At 41.4% G+C, this 24,394-nt stretch overlaps 1 protein-coding gene across 5 annotated transcripts in view; it reads left to right on the top strand.

Annotated features, from left to right (window-relative positions):
• The window catches only part of VRK2 (VRK serine/threonine kinase 2), a 69,744-nt gene that overhangs the window by 15,422 nt on the left and 29,928 nt on the right, over window positions 1–24,394 (top strand). For all 5 annotated transcript variants that reach the window (XM_057405780.1, XM_057405777.1, XM_057405776.1 and 2 more), the window contains exons 8-11: window positions 8,129–8,261; window positions 18,564–18,684; window positions 21,237–21,295; window positions 23,003–23,184. In XM_057405780.1, coding sequence (XP_057261763.1) covers window positions 8,129–8,261; window positions 18,564–18,684; window positions 21,237–21,295; window positions 23,003–23,184 — 495 coding nt within the window. The remainder of the gene's footprint in view (window positions 1–8,128; window positions 8,262–18,563; window positions 18,685–21,236; window positions 21,296–23,002; window positions 23,185–24,394) is intronic.

The raw sequence follows: 24,394 nt of genomic DNA, 5'->3' as shown, positions 1-24,394 counted from the left end.
ACTTTGATCTGCTGCTTTTGTATTAGCCACATTGTGGGGTGATATTCTGATTTGCTTCTTATCTTTTCTGCATGAAGATTGTGCTATACTAGTATTTTGTTTTCATGAATTCACTGACAGAAATACCTTAAAAATAAGGTACTTGTGAGCTGCTGGACAGAGGTTTTTGGTGGAAACTTGTTACATTAAATAAATCAATACTTATTGCATTTTAAGTACTGCCTAGCCCAACATATACAAAGTATATGTTACTGCTGAGAGGTTTTGTGTAGAATTTTGTTTCAGTACAATTTCTTTTCCATTGAAATTATTCTATGAAACATTTTAAGAAGTTCACATTCTAATTCAGAAGAGCTCGCAGGAGAGAATTTCTAATATTTGCTTGAGTTTGTAAGGTGTGAATTAAATTTTCATTTCTGTGTGCTTAAGAAAACTCAGAGCTGTTCAGCTGTTATTCAGATAAAGCTCCCAGTCATGTGCCCCAGAAATTCTGCAAGTGGTCAAAGGTCTGCTGTTTTCACTGAAGCTATGGCAACTATACAATGCCAGTCTACAGTTATGTAGAGAGTGATGATTCTAAATGCATTTTAAGGTAATGTGCACTATATTTAGCTTACACAGCAGGGCAGGTGGCTTAATGGGACTGTTTCTGGTCAAATAAATTCTTTTACAGACACAGCTTTGACAATACCTTGAAACACATATGCTCTGCGGCTTGTGGGGCATGAAAAGAAGGACTAACCTCACCAACACCAGAGAAAAAACTTTCAAACTGGCAGACCTACATAAGCCACTAATTGAATATCCCTCCTCTGGAATTGCTGGCTTTCATGTCCTTCTGCCCCATACTTCAGTGAATGCTCTTTATCTGGATTAGGAGCAGTACTAGACAATATTCTCACATGGATTCAGGTATTCAGAACAGCACATGTCTACTTGCACAGATCATTTTTTCACTTGTCATGTCCTGACTATTTGCATGTGCCATTAATTTGCATGTGATTTTGCCATGGAAGTTGCTGCTTCCTATTCCAAACCTGTCCAGTTCCTATGTAAGACTTCATGATGTTGTGACAGCCTTTTCTACAAATCAAGATGTCTTTATAACTTGCGGGTGAGCTGAATGTATTATCTGTTTTTACCAGAATAGTATCAGTGGAGCATTACTACCAATTAAATATGACAACAATATGGAATACAATGTCTTGTATCTTTCAAACTGTTGTCAGAGATGCTGTATTTTAAGTTGGCAATCTTGTACTACCCTTAGACACTTCAGATAAAACCTCAGACACTGTTACTGCTACCAAATGCCTGTAAAGTGGTTTGTCCAACCTTCTCTCTCTGCTAAAATTGTGCATAGCTAGATTGCCTTGGTCTTGTTTTATTACAACAATGGAACTGGGAGGTAACATGATCAACCTAATCTCTTAAATATAGAGTGAGAGCATCCAGCCAGTGGCAAACTCAAACTCAGGAATATAATTTGAGGGACGTATAGCTCCAGCAGCAGTTGGCATAATAAAGCTGTCTGACCTAACTATTTATATGGTGAGGTCTTTTAAGTAATTTTATGTTAGTGGATTGTCTTTAGGTTCTAGGATTTTAAGAGAAAAGAAATTGGAATTGTTCTTTAATTCCAGAAATTTGCTTTTAAAAGAAACCCATAACTAATCTCTTTAAGATATATATATTCAAAATGTATTTCCATATTCTGTTTTGGTGAAGAGAGAGAAATCTGCTCCAAAAACCATGTGTACCTTTGTCATTTAGTGACTGTTCATGTGCACTGTGATGTGTGAATTTGTTTCTGACTTCCTGCAGTTCCCAAAAAGATCATTTTTCCATGTTAGACTTTCTGCTGCTACTTTCTGTCTTTCTTTAAATTAACCTGGTAAATTTACACCACAGCCAATAACTACCATAGCTCCCTTTTTGAAAGAATGTGTGAAATCCATACTGCTTTCCCCTATCTTCTGTGGCAAAGCAAAGAAACAAATAAAGGTCCTGTCACTCGCTGACCTCCGAATGATGTTTAGAAATGGTTTTAAGATCAGAATCAACTGACCTCAAAGAGCAGCTTGCTGCAGATCTATTCAGCAGAAGGGAGAGAGGCCATTCAGTGAGTTACAGGTCAAAAGATCAATTCTGTAGTCAATATGTTTCTGAACATGGACCCAGCACAATGACTGACAGAGCAGGAGTGATGTACTGAGGGAAGTGCGCAGCCCATGAATCTTGGAGAGGCCTGAAAGAAAACTTGAAGCCATCAGACCTCTAAATTACAGAAGAAGCAAAGCACTGTCTCAGTATTACAGCGAGTTAAAGATAATTTGGTGTGTAGCAGCAGCTGTTTGTATGATCAGAGTAAGCAACATCGATACAGGCTCTAAAAGGGAAATTCAAATCCATTAAACTCATTTAAATTGTGGTACTATTAGAAGGGACAAACTGTCACCAGAGAAGCTCTTGAAATCAGAATTTTTAATACATCAAATTAGGCTTGGAAATATGTCCCTTCAAAACAATTGCCTTGTTGTATTTTCCTTTTCTTCCCCTATGGAATATATGGGCAGACGTACTGAAGGCTCCAGTCTGCACCAGACATTGCTTACTTGGATTTCTAAGCTGTACATTTAAATTGCATTTGCACCTCAGTTCTAGTTTTGATTTTAAACGTTTCTTCAACAAGATAGTTACAGAATAAAGCTCCCAGACTTGATTACCATAGATAGCCCTAACTGAAAAGTAAAAAAGAATACAAAAATGTTAACTTTCAAGAGCAGCTTTCAGTGGACTGGCATAGAAGATACAGAGCTCACACACTGATCATAGGGGGAAAACATGCATGAAAATAATTCCAACTTTAAGCTGTTTTTCATTGTGAGATGAATCATTGTGATTCCTGCTCTTTAGTCCAGTATGACAGATATGACAGATTTGCTAAAGGGAAGATGAATTGAGAAAAAAGAAAATCTTCTGCTCTCCTTCACATGTTTTTAGGAAGGATACAGTGTGCAGAGACACCACACAGAAACAGCTGAGGTGTAGCTCATGGCTACAACCCTGGTCGGAGATGCAGCTTCACAATCAGATGGCCTTAATGTTCTTTCATCAATTCAACCGCTACATTTGGATAGAACAGTTTACAGTCATCTAACTTCTTTTGTTAGTAATGCCCCAAATAAGTTGGAGTTCAGTTGATCCTAGCATCAGGACTTGCCATGTCACAGAAGATTTCTTTGCCACTTCCCTTTGTTTAACCTGCTCTCCTCCTTGACTGCTGTTTTGTGGAAGATGCTATTTCTGTCCCAAAGACTATAGTTCAGACTTCCTCTCCCAGGATAGACTTCAGTCTGCCTTTACCCTTTTTATAGTGCAGTGTCCAACTGAAGCTGACAGCAATACGGCCATTAGCAACCAATCTGCCTCTTGTTAGTAGGTATCTACTTAATTATTTACAGCACATTACATAAGCTGAGTAATGGAACCACTGGAAAGCAAATGTACAAAAAAATCACTGTATTGTTATCTTTTCAGCAATAAGTCTCCTGCTATGTGTGCTTCGAGAATGCCATGAGAATCCCAAGTGCCAGGCTTATGGCTTCCCAGATCAGTGGAGTTTATAGATATATCAAAACATATGCAATTTGCAAGAGTTTTATAAATTTAGCAGATTTTTAGCACTTCAGATGTAAAACACCATGAGGGAGTCCTGCCCAGGAAGGACAAGGGGACGCTGAATCTATGGCTGGGTGCTCATGCACATCAATAATTACTTGTGCCTGTGTGGCTGTTTGCATGGAATTAAGTGTGAAGACTTTAGAAATCTGGCTCCTGATCTGTAATAAAATCTATTAATAACAGACTGTGCTAAGCACAGCTGAGTCTAGTGCAAGCTGGGACGTGTAAAACAGAGAAACTTGAACAAAAACAGGAGTTAAAATAAGTCACTGTGTGGGAAGGAGTGTGCAGGGTAACACAGCTAAACCCAGCTGTTCCAGGCTTATGTCACTGTTGCACCTTCGTCATCCATGTTACCACTTCTTGTTTCAAGTGTCTTGTTTATCTGACTCTGCATATGTTTTGTCCCGTTTTTTTGTTCTTGTTTTGTTGTTCCTAAAAAAAGGCAAGCAGATGAAAAATATTTGTTATTGAAACACATACTAACACTGACTTAATTTTCTCTATATACTCTAATATTAATCTTCTTTTCCCCTCCCCATACCCTTAAAAAACCTGCAACAGTGAGGCCTTGGGTGATATGGTTTAGTGGGAGGTGTCCCTGCCCATGGCAGGGGGGGTGGAACTGGATGATCTTAAGGTCCTTTCCAACCCTAACTGTTCTATGATTCTATGAGCAGCCTACAATTTCATTACCACCTCGACCCCCATGTTCTGAGCAAATTTGGAAGGACATGCTATGTTACATTATCAAAAAGTGACAACTAGCTATAAAGAACTATATATCTCTTTAATGATGAAAGGGTTATAATGAGAATTGATGAAATGAAATTAATGGTAATTTAAAAGAACGTAGTTGTTCTGATAATGGTTGTGGCAAGGTTGTAACAGTGCTTTGCTGGTTTTGTACAGGCTGAGGGGGATTGATTTTTGTTGGTGGCCAAGAAGCTTTGCCTTGAGAGGTTTGTGGCACAGATCTGATGTGAAAGTTATGGAAGTGATAAATGGCTCAACTAGAAGGAAGCTGGGCAATGACTCTCATGACCAGCTTCTGGAGCAAACTGCGGTGCTGTCATAGATGGTGTTACAGTCATGTATGAGTGGCTTTAAGGGGAAATTACTTCTTGGTTTTCAGATCTTGCCACCACCAGCCAAGGCAAGATAACCTAAAGCTACTTCACACTTTTAGAGGGTTTTTTCAGTATAAATTTAAAACTGCTCTGCTGATGCTACTACTGAGAGTATTTAAAGCAAATCTCTCGCTTAAAAATAGATTAAGAGTACACAGTAACTGTGATTTATCTGTAGGATAACTGGTAGCTCTTTTACATAGTTCAAGTTTGACTCACAAATGTTTGTGGCTACTTTCTAGATGCCCTGCTATTTAGTTTGAAAGACCCCAAGGCTGGGCTGCCATATGGGAGTGTCTATCACATAAACTAGCATTCCCAGGCAGACACAACCAGAGAGCTGGCAGAGATGCTTTGGTTGTATTGGTTTTTCTAACAGACACAGCCTGAATTTGTGAAAGTTGAAATCCGCTCTATTTCATCTTATTGTATCTGGTCAACTGTACCTGTTGGAAATCTGAAGTCAAGCAAAACCCAAGATGTACCACTTAGCCTGGGAGGGATGCACCTTCTAGCCTGCTCTTTCCTTCCCAGCCCACAAAGGATGCTGAAGTCTCTCAAAACTTGATATTAGGGTAGTTTAAATTAGTTCTCTGATGCTGACTGTGGGCTTGATTACAACAGGTAACAGAGCATCAGGAATATACAGGAGAAAGGATGCAGGAGAAAATCAAATCGGTCAACTCAACAAAGTTTATGCCTTGTCCCAGATTTTCTAAACATGCCTATGGTCTTTAATCTTGTATCACAGTTTGCATAGTCTGTCAGGTGAAAAACATCATCTGCAATCTTAAAAGCCATCACCCTGCAGGAAGCTAGTTCTGCATCCCAGCTTACACGCTCCAAATAAGCACAGATCCTGCAGCAGAAACAGTAAAACCAAGAGACCAGCCGTCCCAGGATTTGAAGCTGCCTCGAGCACAAACAGGAATCAGTAGTTCAACAGAATGTGCTCCAAAATAATGTGTTAAGTTTTCTTGAGGGTTTTTTTGTTCATTTGTTTGTTTCCTACCACGAGTGATATAATTCAATTACAAAGGAGTGCCATAAGAGTTTATTTGAGACTTGTAGGACAAACTGTTCTTTAGCTAAAGAGGGAACAAAACTAAGGTTCAGATAAGAAGTTTTGCTTTCTAATATAATGTGATTTAGTAGAAATGATCTCTGTGTGCCTTCTGATGATGTAGCTTTTGCCCCAGAGATCACTTCCACTGGCAAAACAATAACAATCTGTAGCATTTACTTTTTTCCCAACTGAAAGTACCATACTTGGATATTTATTAAAAAAAGCAATTACCTAATGTGAGAAGTGGTCAATGTAGGGGGCAAAAGCCAGGGGGGAGTGTGAGAATGACAGAGGGAGAAAATAACCTATGGAATATTGGGGAGTGGACAGACTGTGATTAAATTCCAGCTGCTTTCAACAAGTTACTGCTTGTCAGCGGCGCTGCAGTAATTGCCCATGTGCATGTATTAAGTCCACCCCGCTGGAGGGTATAGCATCAACGTAATGGTTAATCTCAACTTCATAGACTGGAATGATCTAAATTATGTGAGTGGCAGAACTGCCATAGCTGCAGGACTGCCTACACTATGTCTGCAGAGAAATAGAGGTGTAGGGGCCAGATGGGGTGTTTGGGATTGTCTTCACTGGCAGCAGCAGAACTGTCCTGGTTTTGTCTGGGATAAAGCAAATTTTCGTCCTCGTAGCTGGTCAAATGCTGTGTTCTGGGTTTAGGATGACAGTAATGTTGATAACACACTGATGTTTTAGCTTTTGCTGAGCAGTGCTTACCCTGGGTCAAGGACTTTTCATTTTCCCATGCTCTGCCGGTGAGGAGAGGCACAGGAAGCCAGGAGGGAGCACAGCCAGGACACCTGACCCACACTAACCAAAGGGTTATTCCAGAGCTTGGAATGGCAGGCTCAGTATAGAAACGGCAGCAAGTCGGCTGGGAGCCCCTGATCACTGCTTAGGCTGGTCATCAGTCAGTGGGTGGTGGGTGATTGTATTGTGCATTACTTGATTGTCCTCAGTTTTATTGCTCCTTTTTTTTTCCCCATTGTTATTACTGATTATAGTGTTTTGCTTTACTTCCATTATTCACATCTTTCACAGTTAATTCCCAAGAACATGCAAGTGCATATCCAAGATACGTTTTTCAGAACTGAGGGGTTTCCTCCCCCAGCTTATTTAGGTAGTGAAGCATCTTGAGGAATAAAAATTACCTATGCCAGGATGGAAAGGTAAATCCTAGAATCACAGAATGGTTTGAGATAGAATGGACCTTAAAGCTCATCCAGTTCCAACCCCTGCAACGGGCGGGGACACCTTCCACTGGAGCAGCTTGCTCCAAGCCCCTGTGTCCAACCTGGCCTTGAACACTGCCAGGGATGGGGCAACCACAGCCTCTCTGGGTGGGCACCCTGTGCCACCGCCTCAGCACCCTCACAGGGAAGATTTCTTCCCTAGTATCTAACCTAAATCTCCCCCTTTTAGTTTAAAGCCATGTGGCAGAATGTATAAACATGCTGCAGTATACACAGTGGGAGCCCTAAGTTTTAACTTTACACTGATTTAGCTCCATAGATTTCCTTCAGAGTAACTTTGAGTGAAGTCTGGCTCTGTAGCTTTTTTAAAACTTATTAAAAATGATTTATTAAGATTGCTCTTTGGGGTGGAGGGTATAGTTTGTTATGCTTTATCTTATCCTTTATATTTAAATAGTTGCTGTCAGTACAAAGTTATTGACAGTGACACGCAAAAAGAGGAGGCTGCTGTCAGGCTAAAGCTCAATAGCCCTGTGGCCATGGTCCCTGTCAGTGCTGGGGCCCTGTGTGTAGCAGTGCTAGGGGAAGTTGCTGCCTCTCCGTTCCTCTGGCTTTCAAGTGTCACTGCTGTTCTGAAGTCGCACAGTCTCAGCTGACGGGAAGTGTGAACTGGGGTGTGTATGTGCCTTGAAGTAAGGAGGGGAAGGGGTCCCATAAGCAATGTGAGGGTATATAAAAGGCATATTGCACTTTATGATGTCTAGATGCCCACCTGGAGAGGAGAGAGCTTATGAAAAAAATAAAAAGACTGAAATTCAGCTCGACTCTGAAATAAGATAAGAGTATAGTAGTGGAAGGATTTAAATGGGGAGGGCAGCTGTTATAGCCCCCAGATGTACATATTTTATTCTGAGGCACCATTTGGTTTAATAAAATTTAGATCTAAGGCTGTCCTTAACCTATCAGTTTCTTAAGACTTAATTATAAAGGTTATACTTTCAAAGGACAAAAGCATTATTCATTTGTCTGTTCATGTCTTCCAGGTTTATCTTGCAGATTATGGACTTTCCTACAGATATTGTCCCAATGGGAACCACAAACAGTATCAGGAAAATCCTAGGAAGGGCCATAATGGGACAATAGAGTTTACCAGCGTAGATGCCCACAAGGGAGTAGGTAGGTTTCCTTTTTTTATTCCAGAGGAGTGATTACAGAATGAGTAATCAGGCTGTGTGAGCTGATGTATACAGTACAAGCAGTCCTGGGGATTGCTCAGGGTTGATCAGACCCTTGTGTGGTGACCTCTTCCTGTACCTGGGAATGCTTCTCCAGGGCTGCTGGGGGAAGGGGAGCAGTGTAAGTACAATTGAAAGGCTGCAGAATGCATGGTACTGGGAGGTGGACAAAAATGCCCCAAGAAGAGCTTGCCATTAAACCTAATTGGTTCATATTGGGAGTACTGGTTTGGGTTTGCTATGTGCTGTAAAGACAGAGACATTTGCTAATGCTGCACTGTCAAGGAAAAATGCTCCGAGCCTGCACTGTCCTTTAGGGAGAGCTGTGTCTGAGTGTCACCATCTGTGTTATGAGAGGATATTTCACAATGACATTCCTTCTGCGAGGAGAAAAACCTGGTTTGAAGCCATAAAGTGTTAACTTTTTGAAATCTTTTTCCAGTAGCCTTTCATATATCTTACTTATTTAAACTCACTTTGATGGTATTGGAAACACATTTGCAGGTAAATTACATACATAGTCCTTTTATTGGATATTGATTGGACTGCCTTGCATTCCAAGGCAGACTTAATTCAACAATTCCCTAATTAGTTAAAGTCATAACCTATGTCTTGTATTCATTTACCATTAATTAAACCTTAGCTGTTTATTACACTGCAGTCCAAATCCAATAGCAGACCCATAGAGCCATGGAAAAGGGAATGGGAGGTCAATATCGAAAATATATATGGTGCAAAGTCCCACTGATGGCTGCATTGTTCACAATCAATATGGTCAATGCAACACAACTTTCTTAGTTGCTATGTCAGCAAGACAAAAAGTCAATTCTAATGTTATGCTAGTGAAAAAAATGGTGATTATTGAAAAACTTTGACTCTTGCTATGAAATGGTGTTTTTGTTAACTTTTCTTCTCCCTGTTCCCCACCTCCTTACCCCAAAGATCTCCTGAAACAAAAGGAATGAATTTGTGCTGCCAGCTTGGCCAGGATCATAATGTCACAAGTGATAACTGTAGAAATTTGTGCTTGTTAATAGCTGCTGAACTGTTACCTTAAACTAATACTTTCTAACGAGTTTTAGTTGGCACAAACAACTGTGTATTATTGCTTTTTCTATTAAAAGGACCATTGACCATGTAATGTAGAGGGTCTTGATAATTTGCTGGTGCTGTTAAAACCTGCAATCGTTTAACTCTGGTCATTAGGAAAAATGAAATAAGACTGTCAAGTATTTGTTGCCGAGACAATTGCACAATTTCACCTGCTACAAAATATTTTGTGGTGGAGAGGGACCGTTTACAAGGGCATGTAGTGATAAAACAGGGGGAATGGCTTTAAACTGACAGAGGGGAGATTGAGATGGGACTTCAGGAAGAAGCTCTTCCCTGTGAGGGTGCTGAGGCACTGGCACAGGGTGCCCAGAGAAGCTGTGGCTGCCCCATCCCTGGCAGTGTTCAAGGCCAGGTTGGACAGGGCTTGGAGCAAGCTGCTCTTGTGGAAGGTGTCCCTGCCCATGGTTGGTCCCTCCCAACCCAAACAATTCCATGAAGAGGACATCTGTTTCGGACTCTTTGTGCCTCCCAAGCACGCATTTCCTGGATTTCCTGGAGGTGTGACTCTGGCTGGTTTCTGTGGTAGTGTGGGCAACATGGCTGTGTTATCAGTATTTGCTGTGGATGCTGTTTGACCAATAGGTGGAAGCTGGAATATTTGGGATTTGGCAGCTGGATACTTGTAGCTGCTAGAGGGCAGGTGTCTGTTGATGGGTATGTGATTACAGGACAGATGGTTCCTTTAATTTCAAAGAGCAGGGAGATGGGTGACAAAAGGTGTGTACATGCAAGTGTGAGTGAAGTTGTTGTCTTTTGTAATCTGTGGGTTAGAATACACCCTCAAATAGCTAAAACCATGATGGAATTGGTGGAAAGTGTAAGATTCCAGAAAATAAAATATTCAGAAAATGGCTTGAAAGGAGCTAATCCCTATCTTACACAGGAAATTTTTTTGCTTGTTAATAGCTGCAAACAGAAGATCTGCAGATTTGTGTGATGCTCCTGCTGGAAGAGCCTGCAGAACATCGTGTGGTATCTGGCATGTCGCAGAGAATCCAAACTATTCACACTGAATACTTCAGCTTTGCCCTTGTAACAGCCTGAATCCATTAAGGTCAAATTACCTGTTCCCATTTACAGCAGGTCTCTCAGCATCCCAGGGCAGATTGCGCAGGTCCAGATGGCAGAACACAGGGACTGGTTTCCATCGTCTCATCTCTTGTCGGGAAGTTTAGAGTTGCAGAGATGTTTCAGGATTCTAAACCACGTCCAGCAGCTGCGACAAGGGGTTCATGGGTCAACAACCTCCTGTACTCCTGACTTGGGATTGAGTCTCAGCACAGTCTCAGCTACCAAGTGAGGTGGGGTGCTCTTCTCAAAGTGTTTAAAGCCTGGCAAATTGAAGTGCATAGACAGCCTTCATCCTGGTGTTACCCAGTTTTTCAGAGTGGAGTATTCTTATATTTCAATGTAGTTGTAATTTTTAAATGTAATTTTCTATAAATGAGATCCTCTCTAGAGGGCATTTCCTGAATGTACGTAGTAACATAAATATCTCAAGCCTCAAAACCCCTGAAGAGCTCCAGTTGCTGTATTGAGCTAGACAAATGAGAACATTTTGACTTGCTCATGAAGTAGCTACCTGAATGCAGCAATTTGAGGTACACGCTGAAACCTAAAAGAAAATTATGAATTTGTTGCTTTCAAAAGTGCCTCTTGGCAATGCTTGAAGCTGATAACCTCCTTGCATAAAGCCAATCAAATGCAACCACTTCCCACTAATTTAAATCAGCCCTGGTGTTTCCCTAGCTGAATTGGGAGTTTAACTCAGCTGCATGTCTATTTATTCCCCAAGCTCTCCAGGGAGTTCATCAGGTGTAGAGGATATGCAGTCCTGTGAGATCCAGACAGTTTCTTGCCAGCACCCACTGCATGGTAGCACTTTTGGGTGGCAGTAGTCCACGTTTTTCTAGCAGTCTCTGGTAAGGGCTGCATTGAATGTGCCATTCCTGTGGTGACTGATGGTAAATTGCTGTCTCCAAACAAGTCACTTTAGTGTGTGTTGGTGTGTACTGATGGTGTTGGCAACCTTGACTTTGTGCTGCAGCTGAAGAGGAATTCCCCTGAGCTGGGAAAGGCTGCGAGCAGCTGCCCTGCCTCATGTCTCAGCTCTTCATGCTGGTTTTGGCTTCAGTTTTGCAGGGCTCTGCACAGTGGGTGTGGGCTCCACAGGCTGGCTCCTCTGTACCATTGTCTGGGGGCTTCAAGACTTGTGGAAGTACAAGTATTCATTGCAACCTCAGTTACATCCCTATGTCTACAGCTCACTTTGAACCAAGTCAGGCCCGAGCTGGGCTCTGCCACAGGATTTGCCCCACACCACCAGCATTCCTGTATTTGGTGGCTAGATATCATTGCAACCAACATGTGAGGATTTCAAATTGAAAACCTTTTTATTTTGCTGCGAATTCTGTATGGCCCAACTGCACTGTGAGTTTTAGTGCAGTATTTGAGTGTATTCATCATATTCATTTGAAATGACCATACTGTATAAACAATCTTACATTTTTGTTTGTTGATTGATACTTAAAGAGAATTAAATGTACACTGGGTACAGATATAAAAAATTGTTACATAGTTAGTGTTAAAAAGTAATATTTGGATCAATGCCTCCTATGGATTTTTGTAGATTTTCTACTCAGTGAGGCATGCAGTCAATACCTAATTTCTCTGGAGATATACTGCGCTTAACATATTGAGGTTTTTTTAAATACTCCAGTCCTGTGCATTGAGTGTGTAAGACCAGTTTTAATTTGCTATCATTGATGAACATAAGAGTATGAACTGTCTATGTTGAATTCCCTCCAGCATATATTTGTGTTTGCCATCGATTGCAAGATGACTCTCTTCTTTCTTTTCACGACGTCTCACAGTAACTCTTAGCACTTGCGCTACCTCTCACATTGGGTAGATGGATCTGCCCAAATCCTTGCAGAACTTATGCCTATATAAGTTACTATATCTTATATAGTAAAAGCTGCTTAAGACAGTAGTGGTGACTTGGTAAACTTAAGGGTAATTAGAATGTCTGATCACGTTTGCCTCTATTAGGACCACCGGTTGTCATTTCTTCAGACCTGGTGAATACATTTTGTGGGAGCTGATTTCATTGAGCAAAAGTGTATTTTCGTCTCCTGTGTTGGGGAAGGCAGTTGCAGCTGTATCTGATGCCATAGTTCAGCCAGTTCTTCATGCTCCTCACACTGGGTTAGTGCAGCACACACTCCTTGAGGTTCATCCAAATGCTTGTACACTGTGTTTGAACAGGGCAATGCAGGCATCAGGCTGATGGTGGGGAAAACTCTGCAGTGCTTGTTCTTGTTTTCCCCACTGGTCTGACAGAACTGTTGCTGTTTGATGTGAAAAACATAGCTTGATGCTTGTCCATTTCTCCTTTTCTTTTACGTGCAGGGGTTGACTAGAATATATCGGGAGTTCATTTTGTGAGGAAGGATGTGCAAGAATATAAACACCTATGCCTGGAAACATATTCTTGCTAAGCCTGCGTGGCTTCCAGAGAACAGAGCTCTAAATGGCTCTGGATCAAGAGGTTTATTTGGCATCTGTCCATGTATAGTTTGGATTCAGAGGGAGCCTGCTGGATTTTTCTGTTGGTCAAATGAATTATTGATTTGCTGCAGTTTGGTGTGTGCTTCCCAAAGACTGTGTGCAGGACAAACTGTAAATCCTAAAAATAAAAGGAAAATATCATTGGTCTTGCAAAAAAACCACGGGTAGAACTTTGCAGTGTGAAGTAAATACACAGATATTTCAATTTCTGAGTGTGGCATCAGAAATGTGTGCCCAGCAAAAGAGGGAGCACGAGGTCATTGTAAGGGAAAGAAGAGCCAGGCTTTAGCAGGGAGATGATTTAATAGGCTCCTATACCCACCAGTGTAGGCTTACTCTGTCCTGCCAGAATGTCTAGAAGCAGCAAAAATAAGATGCTGACCATCACAGCTTCTAGCACAACTGAGGAGTGTGGCTGGGAATTGACTGTTTGAATTTGCCTCTCACTCTCTCCACCAGGAATTCAGAAAGCTTGGGAATCTCACAGCTGCTTGCCAGCCCCAGCCTGTCAGCCCCTTACCTTTGTGATTTCTTTTCTGCCACACAGACATGAAAGAAGAGTAAAACTTCCTGTCCCCTCTCTCCTGCCACATGTTCTCCTTACTGCAAGCTTGGAACCTTTTGCTTCCGACCAGGTACCTGCATCTCTTGCCACCACCGTTTTATCTCCCATCTATATGTCACGGTGAAGTTCCCTTGCATCTCCCAACCTTCCCTCTACATAACCTTCTCACCAAATCAGGATCTCAGCCCTCTTCCTTTCAGCATCCCATTCCACTAATCCTGATGGTTGTTCACTCTCTGTCCATGTTGAGAGGAGAATTCTGCTGCTGGCTGCACTCTTCTGTTGTGGCTGCAGCAGAGCAAATGCAAGATCAAGGAGGCTCTGCAGTTAGATTTGCTGGTCAGTGGATGTGTGTAACTGCTTGGTTGGAGGTTGCTGGGCACGTGTCTGCACATTAGGCTGTTGTGATTGTCCAGGAAAGCTCTGCTATTTTGGGGAGGCTCGGGGGTCACAGTTTGGGAACTTGTGGCTTGCAAGACCTGCTGAGGTCTCTGTGTGCCCATGAGCTTGCTCAAGGCAGGACAGCAGCAGTAGTGTTGCAGCTTTTGTGGCTCTTGAAACGAGTTATCCAGCTCCTGTGCTGACACTGCCTCCTGCATCTGACAGGCCAGTGCTGATGTGCAGGCTGGTTTTGAGCTTTGATGCTGTCTGAGATGAGTGACCCCTCAGGACTGTGAGGCTGATATTGTCACCAGGGCACCTCTGTGACCACCAAGGCATGGTCAGTGCTAGGGAGCCATGGTTGTATCCTCCATGTGAACCCCTGCAGGAACTCCTGCCCACCAGCTGTGTGACCAATTGAGTGTACATCTATGGGACTCAAGTTTAGGAGGGAGACCACAGCTGGCACAGGAGAAGTGACTCATTGCCACATCCCAGACTGGGTTCTCTGGGAGAGATGTTGTCCACTTGTGGTGACACCATGTTTGCACTGGATTTTCCTTTCAGCATTCTGTGGTGTTGGTTATTGTCAGTGAGTTCTCCAGCAGCGTGCCAAGCTAATGGTGCAGAACTGTACATGAGGGGAGGAGAGGTTGTTCCCATCCCCTGCTGGCAGCTGCCCTGCCTGAGAAGGGATAACACTGCACAGAATGGCATCCAAGCACTAAAATGAATCATAAATTTAACTATATTTATCTAACCTTTTCCCTGTTTCCAGTCACTCTATTCAATTAGCCACTCTCCTGCTGCAGTGAACTCCTCAGACTGACCAGTTCCTTGGGGAAACGGTACTTCATTAGCTTTTTTGGTCTTCTCCTTTTTCTTTCCCCTAATACAGACACTGATTTTTGATAGTTTTGTATTTGGGAAGCAGTACTTCATTAGCTTTTTTGGTCTTCTCCTTTTTCTTTCCCCTAATACAGACACTGATTTTTGATAGTCTTGTATTTGTCTGTTTTTATAAGAACCTCAACCTTGAGTAAAGAAATTATATCACTTTCAGTTCATTTGTTAAAACATTGTGGTGATGCATTTTTAACATAATGGTATTTCTCCATGGTCATGTTAACACTCCTTTCCTTTATGGGCTTTTGGATTAATGACTATGGGTATGAGTTATATTTGTTTGTGCATTAACATGAATTTGTATGCTGTAATGCCAGGGAGAACTGGAGGCTCCACTGCATGTAGATGCAATATGAGCAACTGAAATGATCCTTTTTATGAAAAGCTTCCAATCTAAAGCAACACTAATGGTGAAATTATAATGTAACAGTGCTAATTAAAAATAATAGAAGAACATTTCATCTGTCACTCGTTAGAGCCTTACAAAAAGCTTGAGAAAGTTAGTTTAATAAGGGCTGGAAAGGAAAACTCCAATTTTCACATGGGTTTCAGATGAGTTTTTGGGAGCAGGGTACTTTTGAGAGCACATTGTGGTCGGGGTGATATCATTCTTCATCTCTAGTAACATGAATCCAAATTAAGGCTCAGAGAGCTGCCAAATCCACTATATGGAGATACATAATATATTTTCTTCTCAGGATGAATTGCTTCAGTTATGGGGTTCTGAGTTACCACTGATCCCCATTCCTGCACCTTGAGTGTATGGTTGTGATATATATAAAACTAGTTATGGCCCAACTCTGATTTCATTGACGTGGTTGTTAATTCATTAACTTCAGTGGAGCTGTTCCTGATTTATCTTGGCAGGAGTGAGGGCAGAATCAGGCCTTAAATCTTCAAATTAAAAAATTAAACTATAAAAATATTGTGGAATAAAATATCACCAATGTGCTCCCATTAAATAGGATTAAATATGAGACTAAAATAATAATAAAGAAATTCCCGGTGAATAGAAAAGCAGAAATCAAAAATCTATTAAAAAAGAAAGAAAAAAAACCCCAAGGTTTTAACCCACAGCAAAGGAAGAGAATTTGATTTAAATAAGTTCTATTTTGAGTGTTTATTCTTCTAGTGGTGACAAGTTATAAAGCAGAATCGTTTCGTTTTTGTATGGCTATCACATGCAAAATGAAACCAGACTGATTTCCCTCACTTAATGTTTATCAGAAGTTCTGTACCCTCCAATTGTATTAGCAGATCTCTTTCTGCAAGTGAACTTACAGTTGAAACCTATGTGTTAGTGCTGTATTTGGGGTGAAAATTGAATGTTTCTATTGTTCATAGATAATATTAATTCCTTAGATATTAGTTAGTTGAATACTTCTATAATAAGGATCTAAATGATTTCAAAACTTGAGGAAGTAGCATCTCTATCAGCAAGCTGACAAAGAAGCAGAGAGAAAGACTATGCTCGTACAGTCAAATAATCAAACACTGACATTTTCATGTGGTTCTATCTATGAAAACCACATGTGAACGTCTCTGTGTAGTAACACTTGCAGTGACCTGGGAGATAAAGTGACACTGGATTTCTCCATCTCTCTGTAAAACATTTCCCCTTTTGTTTTTTAGTGATGTATGGCTTAGTTACATGTACCTTTTATTTCTTTTTCACCAGCTGACTACTGTGGCTTTAGGAAGGTATTAGTAAAGTCTTAGCTGTGCACATCTCCCTGTTTCCAGTGGGTTTGGGCTGGTGTTAGTCAGGAAATGGCTAGAAGGACTGCACGGGAGTGAGGAGGTAAATTAGTCCCATCCAAACTATTGACTGTGAAGGAAACTTTACTCTCTGGGGACTGTTTAGTCAGAAAATGAAGTATCTTGGGTGAGCTTCTGAAAAATAATGGACTTAGCATCAGTTACAGATTCCTATCAGTTAGCACCTCAGTGGGTAAAAAGGTGGTCCACTCTCTTGGACTTCAAAAGGTCACTTTCTATAGCCTGTTCTGCACAAGCAGGTACCAGAAAAGCCTTGTATGAAAAAAAAATGCTGGCTGATAGGGTTATAATCTGGAATTGCCATGATGGAAAAGGGAGTTGTGAACACATGTGTATGAATGGAATTGTTCCACAGTTAACAGGAGATTTATGGCTGAAGAAATCACTACAGAACAGCAAGAGGTAGAGATTGTGTTTTTATTTTAATACGAGAGCCAAGTCTTGCATTAGGATGTTGCTGAATCTAGTGCAGAAAACAGATGACACCCAAGGGACAGTGCAGCATTCTGTTAGATTGAAGGGCCTTTAATAATCCCATCGTCTAATAGCAGTTAAGATAGAGAATGTAGAAGAACTAATCTGCTTTTACAATAATGTGTGTACGGTAACAAGCAGCAGTTATGATGTGTTGGCCCTGTAGCTTTTAGCAGATGACTTCTTAAATTAAAAGATAAGTTTGCTGAGTGACTTTCTGGAATGTATTTAATGAAGGCCCATAAAATATGATATCTGTTTACAGCTGGATTAACAGCACTGTGCTCAACTACTAGTCTTTACACTAGACAAAAAGTACTGAAAGAATCTGAAATCTTCTTTCCTTCCTGGAAAGTGCAAATCCAGTTTGGAAAAGCATAAATTGAACTTCTGCCTCTGTCTGGTTTTAATCACAATGAACGGCCTCTGGTTTGGCAGATTCCATGTGGTCTTGACTTGCACACTACAGGCTGCAAGTCAGATGTGTACAAAGAAATAGAGCAGCAATCCTGCTTGCTCAGGTCTTTCAAGTTGGTTTCCTGTGAATAGCAGCAAGAAATAGCAATTCTTTTGGTATCACTTTTTTCTCCTCTTTCTCTTGGAGAAGTTAATCAATAGATTAACTCGGTGACCTGGTTTTCTGCACAGATGATGATTGTGGATGGGGTTAATTTTGGATCGAATGATATCTACTGTATATCTGTTCTGTAGTTAGTGTTATCTGTTTGGGGTGTGCAAAATGAGAGTAAGTTGTTCTTGAAACCAGTTCCTTTTTGGAAGTGTAGTAGTAAGTTTACACAGGACTTGCTAAACAGCAAGTGTCCTTTAGCTTGTGCTCCGACTCTAAACCGTTCGTGGTGCTTGTAAGCAGACTACTCTGGTGTGTAAATGTACACTAGATGGCAGTTTTGTCATATCTTCCAAGTTCAAATAGCTCTGTAGGAGAACAGGAAAGGCCATCAGTGTTTAGTCTGCACTCACAGGGTCCCTGCATGACCAATGTGGACCCCATGGACTTCCTGGAACATGTGTTAGCAATTTAGCAGCAGACATTTATTTCTTTGTTTTACTGCTTGGCTCTTTGAGAAAGTGTTGGTACTCAGTTATGGGCTGTCTGGATCATGTCAGAGGCCATGGGGATCAAGTCCATGTGACAGGCCAGACCGAGGAAGGATGAAGTTGGAGGAGGTGAGGAAACTGACCCTTACTTCAACAGCAACAAGTCACTGCCTGTCTGTGGCCTGTGGCCAAATGCCGGGGCGGTTTAGGTCTAATACAGCTGAATAAACAAAACACTTTGCCCATTTGGCTTTTCATATTTCATCAACACAAGTTCAATCAAAAGACTTTTCTATTTCCTAAGAAGAGGTTCATATTCTTCATCTTTTGGGGTTTCTTTTCTGTTATTTTTTTTTAATTTTCCTTTCCTCCCCCCGCCCTTTCCCATCCCTTTAGCCCCATCCAGACGAGGTGACCTTGAAATCCTTGGCTACTGCATGCTGCAATGGTTGTGTGGGAAGCTGCCCTGGGAACAGAACCTGAAGGACCCTGTGGCTGTCCAGGCTGCCAAAACAAGGTAAAACTAAACAGCACACACATGTACACGTATGTGCATATACACACACATCACCCTAGAACCCTGCAGCAGCAGCATCACTTAACAGGACAGGTCAGGAAAAGACACCTTTACATGCTGAACAATATACAAAAGCTAAAACAATATCCCTTAGTTCAGAGAGATGTTAGAAGCAGTTAAAAATGTGACCTCTGTGTGTGTTATACCCTCTTCCACATGTTCCTGTGTGCACTGCTATGGAGAGATGATAAATTCAAATGCACAGCACACACTCATTTTGTCTGCTGTGTATTTTATAATGCTCTTTTTTTAAAGCAAACATTTGTGAATCAGTGCAGGCCTTACTGCACATCCAGAGGGTGGTTGTGTGTTCCCATTGAACTTCGTGAGTGCTTTGTAGAGACTATAGCACAGGCATCGCTTGGAAGTTTTTCCACATGTGCATCCAATTTATTTAACTTTCTGTATGATACTATTTTTCAGCTGTTTTTAAGTAGGTTTTTCATGTTACATAAGCCTACTGCCATTACAATTAAATGCCAAAATGCTAGAGAACTCGATTAAAATCTTTCCCTTGTCCCAGCATGACTTATTTAGAGCTTACTAAAGCAACGGAGTGTAGTAGTTTTTCTTTTCTCTGCTTTCACAGTTGGGACTCGAGAGAGTTAATTGCATGTGGTACAGTGCAGCCTGTAGAAGGCAACAGAAGAGTAGTTACCCGTAAATGTAACATCACAACTGGAGAAGGCAGCAAACTTTTAAGTAGGGCAAGTCACAACAGAGGTACACAATAGGGATAGCTGAGCCACAGAAATCAATCTGCAAATTCAGTGTGGCACTGGCTCTCAGCAGAGAGAAAGGTTAGCCTGCAGACGGTGGATAATACAGATTGCATCTGTAAATGTTGACATCGCATGTTATGTTTAATATTTCTCCTTTAGAAGTTCTCATCATTACCCAACCCCCTGCAAGGTAACACTTACACAATTCAATGTTAAATCAATTTAATCAATCAAGCTGTTTTGCTAATTCTTCCCTTGTGGTTAACCCTTAAGCTCCTATTCTTTTCAGGATGCTGGGCAAACAAATGATTCCAGGAGGTGTACAGAAAATGATAGAGATTCTGTTTGTCAGAAATACCCTGTTAATCTAATGAATTATGAGTTTGGTATTAGGTCATTTGCCCAGGCCATCCCCTTTTATTTATCATCATTTGTAATGCCAATGCTGTTTCTAAAGGCCAGAAGTAGATACCTGGATATATATGTGTGTGTATCCAGTTGCTCCGAAGTTAGTAAGTACGTTAAGGATCACATCTGAGTTGCTTCTGAGCATGCCACACCTTTGCTGTGGAGTCTGTGTGATGGTAAGGAAAAGGAGCTGGGCCTGGAAGATGGGATGCAGTGAAAGGCAGGAGCCAGGGCAGAGCCTCCAACTGCTGTTCACCAGTTATCTCCTCATCACTTCACTGCAAGTTCTTAGTCTCCTCCATGTACTGCTGGGGCAATGAGGCAATGCTGCCAAAGCTTTGGGCATTGCTCAGGGGGTATTTAAGGTCTGCTGGTATATTTGAATGCAGAAATGTTTGTGCTATGCAATAATTAGAGGAGAGGCTCTGTTTGAATGGAAATTCAGGCTAGGTTACAGGAAAACATTTAAATGCTTCATTTCCCCAAAATAGAACTCTCTGTTGCTGATACTAAACAACAGATCACTGAAGGGAAAGTTATTACCCAGTGTACCCCTACTTCATGCATTAGAGGATGCACCCTGTTACTTATTGGTGGAGCTTTATGGCTCCTTTAAACAAACAGAGGGATCCTTTAATAGGATTAGCAGCCAGACTGAGGTGATAATTTCACTTCCTCAGAGCAAGGGGGCTTGTTCAGGTGCCCAGAGGCCTAGGAGATGCTTCTGGTTCATGCTTACACAAAGACGAGAGCTGCTGTTACTTCATTTGCTTTTAGGGTGTGATTGATTCTTAGCACCATCCTTCTTGGCTATTGCTGTTCCTGGGTAGATAGGAAGTACACCAGTGGCATTGCCCTTTGGTTTATGAAGTTCATGGAGCTTGAGGTCAGTTAACATCCCTCTCCCCTTTCAGCCCTGTCAGGCCTGTTTGTAATTTTGACAGCCATCACCCATGAGCTGCGTGGCAGAAAGGACCTGATGCCAAATGACTTGTAGGCAGAGCAGTACTGCCTCTTAAATTCCAAAATACAGACATTAATCACTGAGCTGAAATCAGAACAAGCCATTTCAGCTCCAAGGATGCTGCTTTATCTGTCTAGAAAGCTTAAAAGAGCTGCAAAGAAAAACTTCATGTTAAAGTGCAGACTGTAAGCCCATCTTGGTGAAATCAGCAGTCTCCAAAGAGTTAAAACTATAGCTGGTAAAAGGAGATTTTTGTTTTAAAAGCAGCCCTGTGAATCATTAGCTATCCCGGAGGTCCACTCTGTTTGGAATTGAGACTTGCTGTCTTCCTAAATCCCAAATGAAGAATCACCTGCTCCAAAACCACATTAAATTGTTGCACTCTCCTGTTGTTTCAGGCTTATGGATGAGCTCCCAGATTCAGTGATGGAATGGGATTCTTCTGGAAGCAGCTGTCGTAAGTGTACTTGCACTATGTACCACATAGCTCTTTAGCCTGTTACAGAAAATACTTCAGTGTCTTACTCTGTTTGGGGGATGAAGATTAAGTAGAGTAAAAGTAACACAAAGTTAACAAAGTCTTCACTTACATCAATTGCAAAGGTTTGAACCTTAAAGCCTGAGTTGGTGCAGTATGGCAAACTGTTGTGTGCAAGCAGAAGGCATCCTTGAACCAACCTCTTCCCATCAAGCCTGTGTACGCCACTCTTACCCATACCTAGCCAAGAGAAGGATTCAGCCTGCACTGGCTGTATTTAGCTTACTGATAGGAGATGCTTGGAATGTGTCACAGGAAGTCTTTTTCTGCTGCTTTCCTGCATTATCCCATAAACAAGCACTAAGGAGATGAAACAGGCATTGAGGGCTGTGTTTTCAACCCTAGTGTGAGGTCGTATAAAAAAGCTTCATCAGTCTCATCTGTGGTGCGTGCCATAGAGTGACATAAGGGACCTCAGCCATGTGTAATTCAAGGTGTGAGGGAGCAGTGCCTATCTTAGAAACAGAAGTAGCTGTTGGTATGGAAATAGTAAGCAACTGTCTACAAAAGGTTTATTGCTCAGTATTCAGAGTGAAAAAGCAAGTGAATGGATGGTTTGTCTTGTTCTTCCTTCACTGAAGTATTTCAGGGAAAAACCTAAATTTCCTTCAAAAGTCAATGTCCCTTTGGGATTTATTCACTTATTTTGTCAACATTATTCTCATCAGGAATTATTGGAACACATCATCTATTACATAAACTATATCCATGATGTGCATACGTATTTAACAAATTTTTACTTCTGGGATTTACCAGATGCTAATATCTGGTGTTGTTCTCGAATCTTAGGATACATGTGGGTCTTCAACTGAAAGAAAAGTTTGATTCTTCCCTGTACATTTCTCCTGCCAGCATTATTTCTGCCCATTCATAGAATCATAGAATCCCAGGCCGGTTTGGGTTGGGAAGGGCCTTAAGATCATTCAGTTCCAACCTGCTGCTATGGGCAGGGACACCTCACACTAGACCATGTTACCCAAGGCTCTGTCCAACCTGGCCTTGAACACTGCCAGGGAGGGAGTGTTCATCACTTCTTTGGGCAACCTTTGCCAGCACCTCAGCAGCCTCACAGTAGAGAACTCCTTTATATCTAACCTGAATGGCCTCCCTGTCTAGAACCATTTGGTAATGACAGCAAAATAATGCTGCTGCTTTAGGATGCAATCTCAAACCCAAGTATTAGAAGTAAAAACCAACACCCGTTTTTTTTCCAAAGCATTTGAAGTACAATATCTATGCAGATTAAAAGTGCTGTTGACAGTAGTTAATATTTAAAGGGGTATTACAACCTATCAAATATAAAATGCTTCTATTTTACACACAACTATCAATATTGATAAAGTATTTTGATTAATTTTTATCCTTGGATAACTTTTGGTGCTACATGAATTAATACATGACAAGATGCGGCCCTTAAGGGTTTCTTTGTTTATCCGTAAGGGTTACCTTGTTTACCCAAGTCTTCTTTTCCTTTCGCATCCAAACATGATCAGATATTGTCAGGCCTGTGTCCTGAGTAGTGTCATCTCATTTCCAGTGTCGGATTTGCATCCATTTTGGCATGAAATTCTTTCTGAAGTTCTAAGTCCACACCAAGTGAACTGTACATTAAAATATGCTCCACAGGTGAACTCTCCAAATTCTTGGCATGTGTTTGTGGCTTAGCGTATGATGAGAAGCCAAAGTATGAAGTGCTCAAGAAAATCCTGCTGGATGGACTGGAGTTAAGTGGAATTCGCTATGATGGCCCTCTGGAATTTTCCGCTCCAGCGTGCACACGGAATCACACTGCTCCTAAAGTGTCCAAAGTAAGGCAGGCAGTTCTGGGATTATTTCTGACATCTCCTGTTTGATTGTTGCCTTTTCTTTTGCAGGAGAAGAAATAGTTTAAGATCTCAAAATGAGACTGACACAGCAGTTCTTTTGCCTTAAATACACCATGTTTGTTAATTCCTGTTTCCCCTGGCTCTGCTAAAATCTGGGATGTCAGCCCTTAAGGAGGAAGAACTGTCATGAGCCCTTTTGACCTACAGCCTCTGGCTTCAAAGCGGTAGGTCTGTGGAGAATGATTTACTTTCAGGATAATGGGGAAGTCAAGGACTTTGTTCGCTAACATCTCGAAGATGAGCCCGAATGCCACGTTTTTCCTTCGCTCCAGATTAAAAGCAAAGTTACCTTTATTAGTGAAAGCATTTAATTCATTTTCTCCCTTTCAAACCGTTCTTTGTCATTTGCCTTCACCCTCCTGCAGCCACTGATGGGGAGGAGGCATTATCCTAGGGTTTAACTGTGCGATTGGTATGCAGCACTATGTGATGCGCTGGCACTGAATTGGGAAGTGGCAGCTATCGTGTTCTATTTTCCTCTTGTGCTTTAAGTCTGAAACTATGTGGTTAATAAAGCTGTGCTTTAATAAAGGGAGATGGAGGTAATTAACAATCTTACTGGACTTGCCATGAAATGTCAGTCCCGTCATACCTCTGCCTGGAAACCCCCTGTATGCAAGAGCCCTGCTCCTGTCTCAGCTACGTGGGCAATAAGGCAGGGTCAGGGTCCTGCTCATTCCTAATATTTCTGGTGAACTTTGGACCATCACAAGTGTACGTGAGCCAAGAATGCAGGATGCAAACTAATGTGAGTGATCGGCTGCAAGATGAATGGTGATTCAAGTATCAGTGCACAGATGGTTCTGATTTGCTGAGTTTTGTAGCTGCTGCAACTGAAGACATAAAATATCCTTCTAGTCATAAATTAGCTCTTTGGAAGCAAAACCTTGGCACCAGAGCTTTACAACCTTCAATTAGTAGGGAAAGAAGTATTTGAATGACTGTGGTATTGACATCTGTAGGCCTGCATAGTAATCATTCCTAATAGAAGAGAATATCTGTTTGAGGGGGTTTTGCATGGCTAATTAACCACCAGTGAGAATATGTAATTTTTTCATGATCTCCTGATTGTCACCTTTCTCTCATGATACAATTACATTTTATTGTAGCAAGTGCCTCACAAACCAATTGT

This window comes from Pezoporus wallicus, unplaced genomic scaffold (genome assembly GCF_028554395.1).
Source record: "Pezoporus wallicus isolate ANWC-B61680 ecotype Strahan unplaced genomic scaffold, APGP_CSIRO_Pwel_v1 contig_6714, whole genome shotgun sequence".
Taxonomy (NCBI): Eukaryota; Metazoa; Chordata; class Aves; order Psittaciformes; family Psittacidae; genus Pezoporus; species Pezoporus wallicus.
This window is presented reverse-complemented; position numbering and strand designations above follow the sequence as displayed.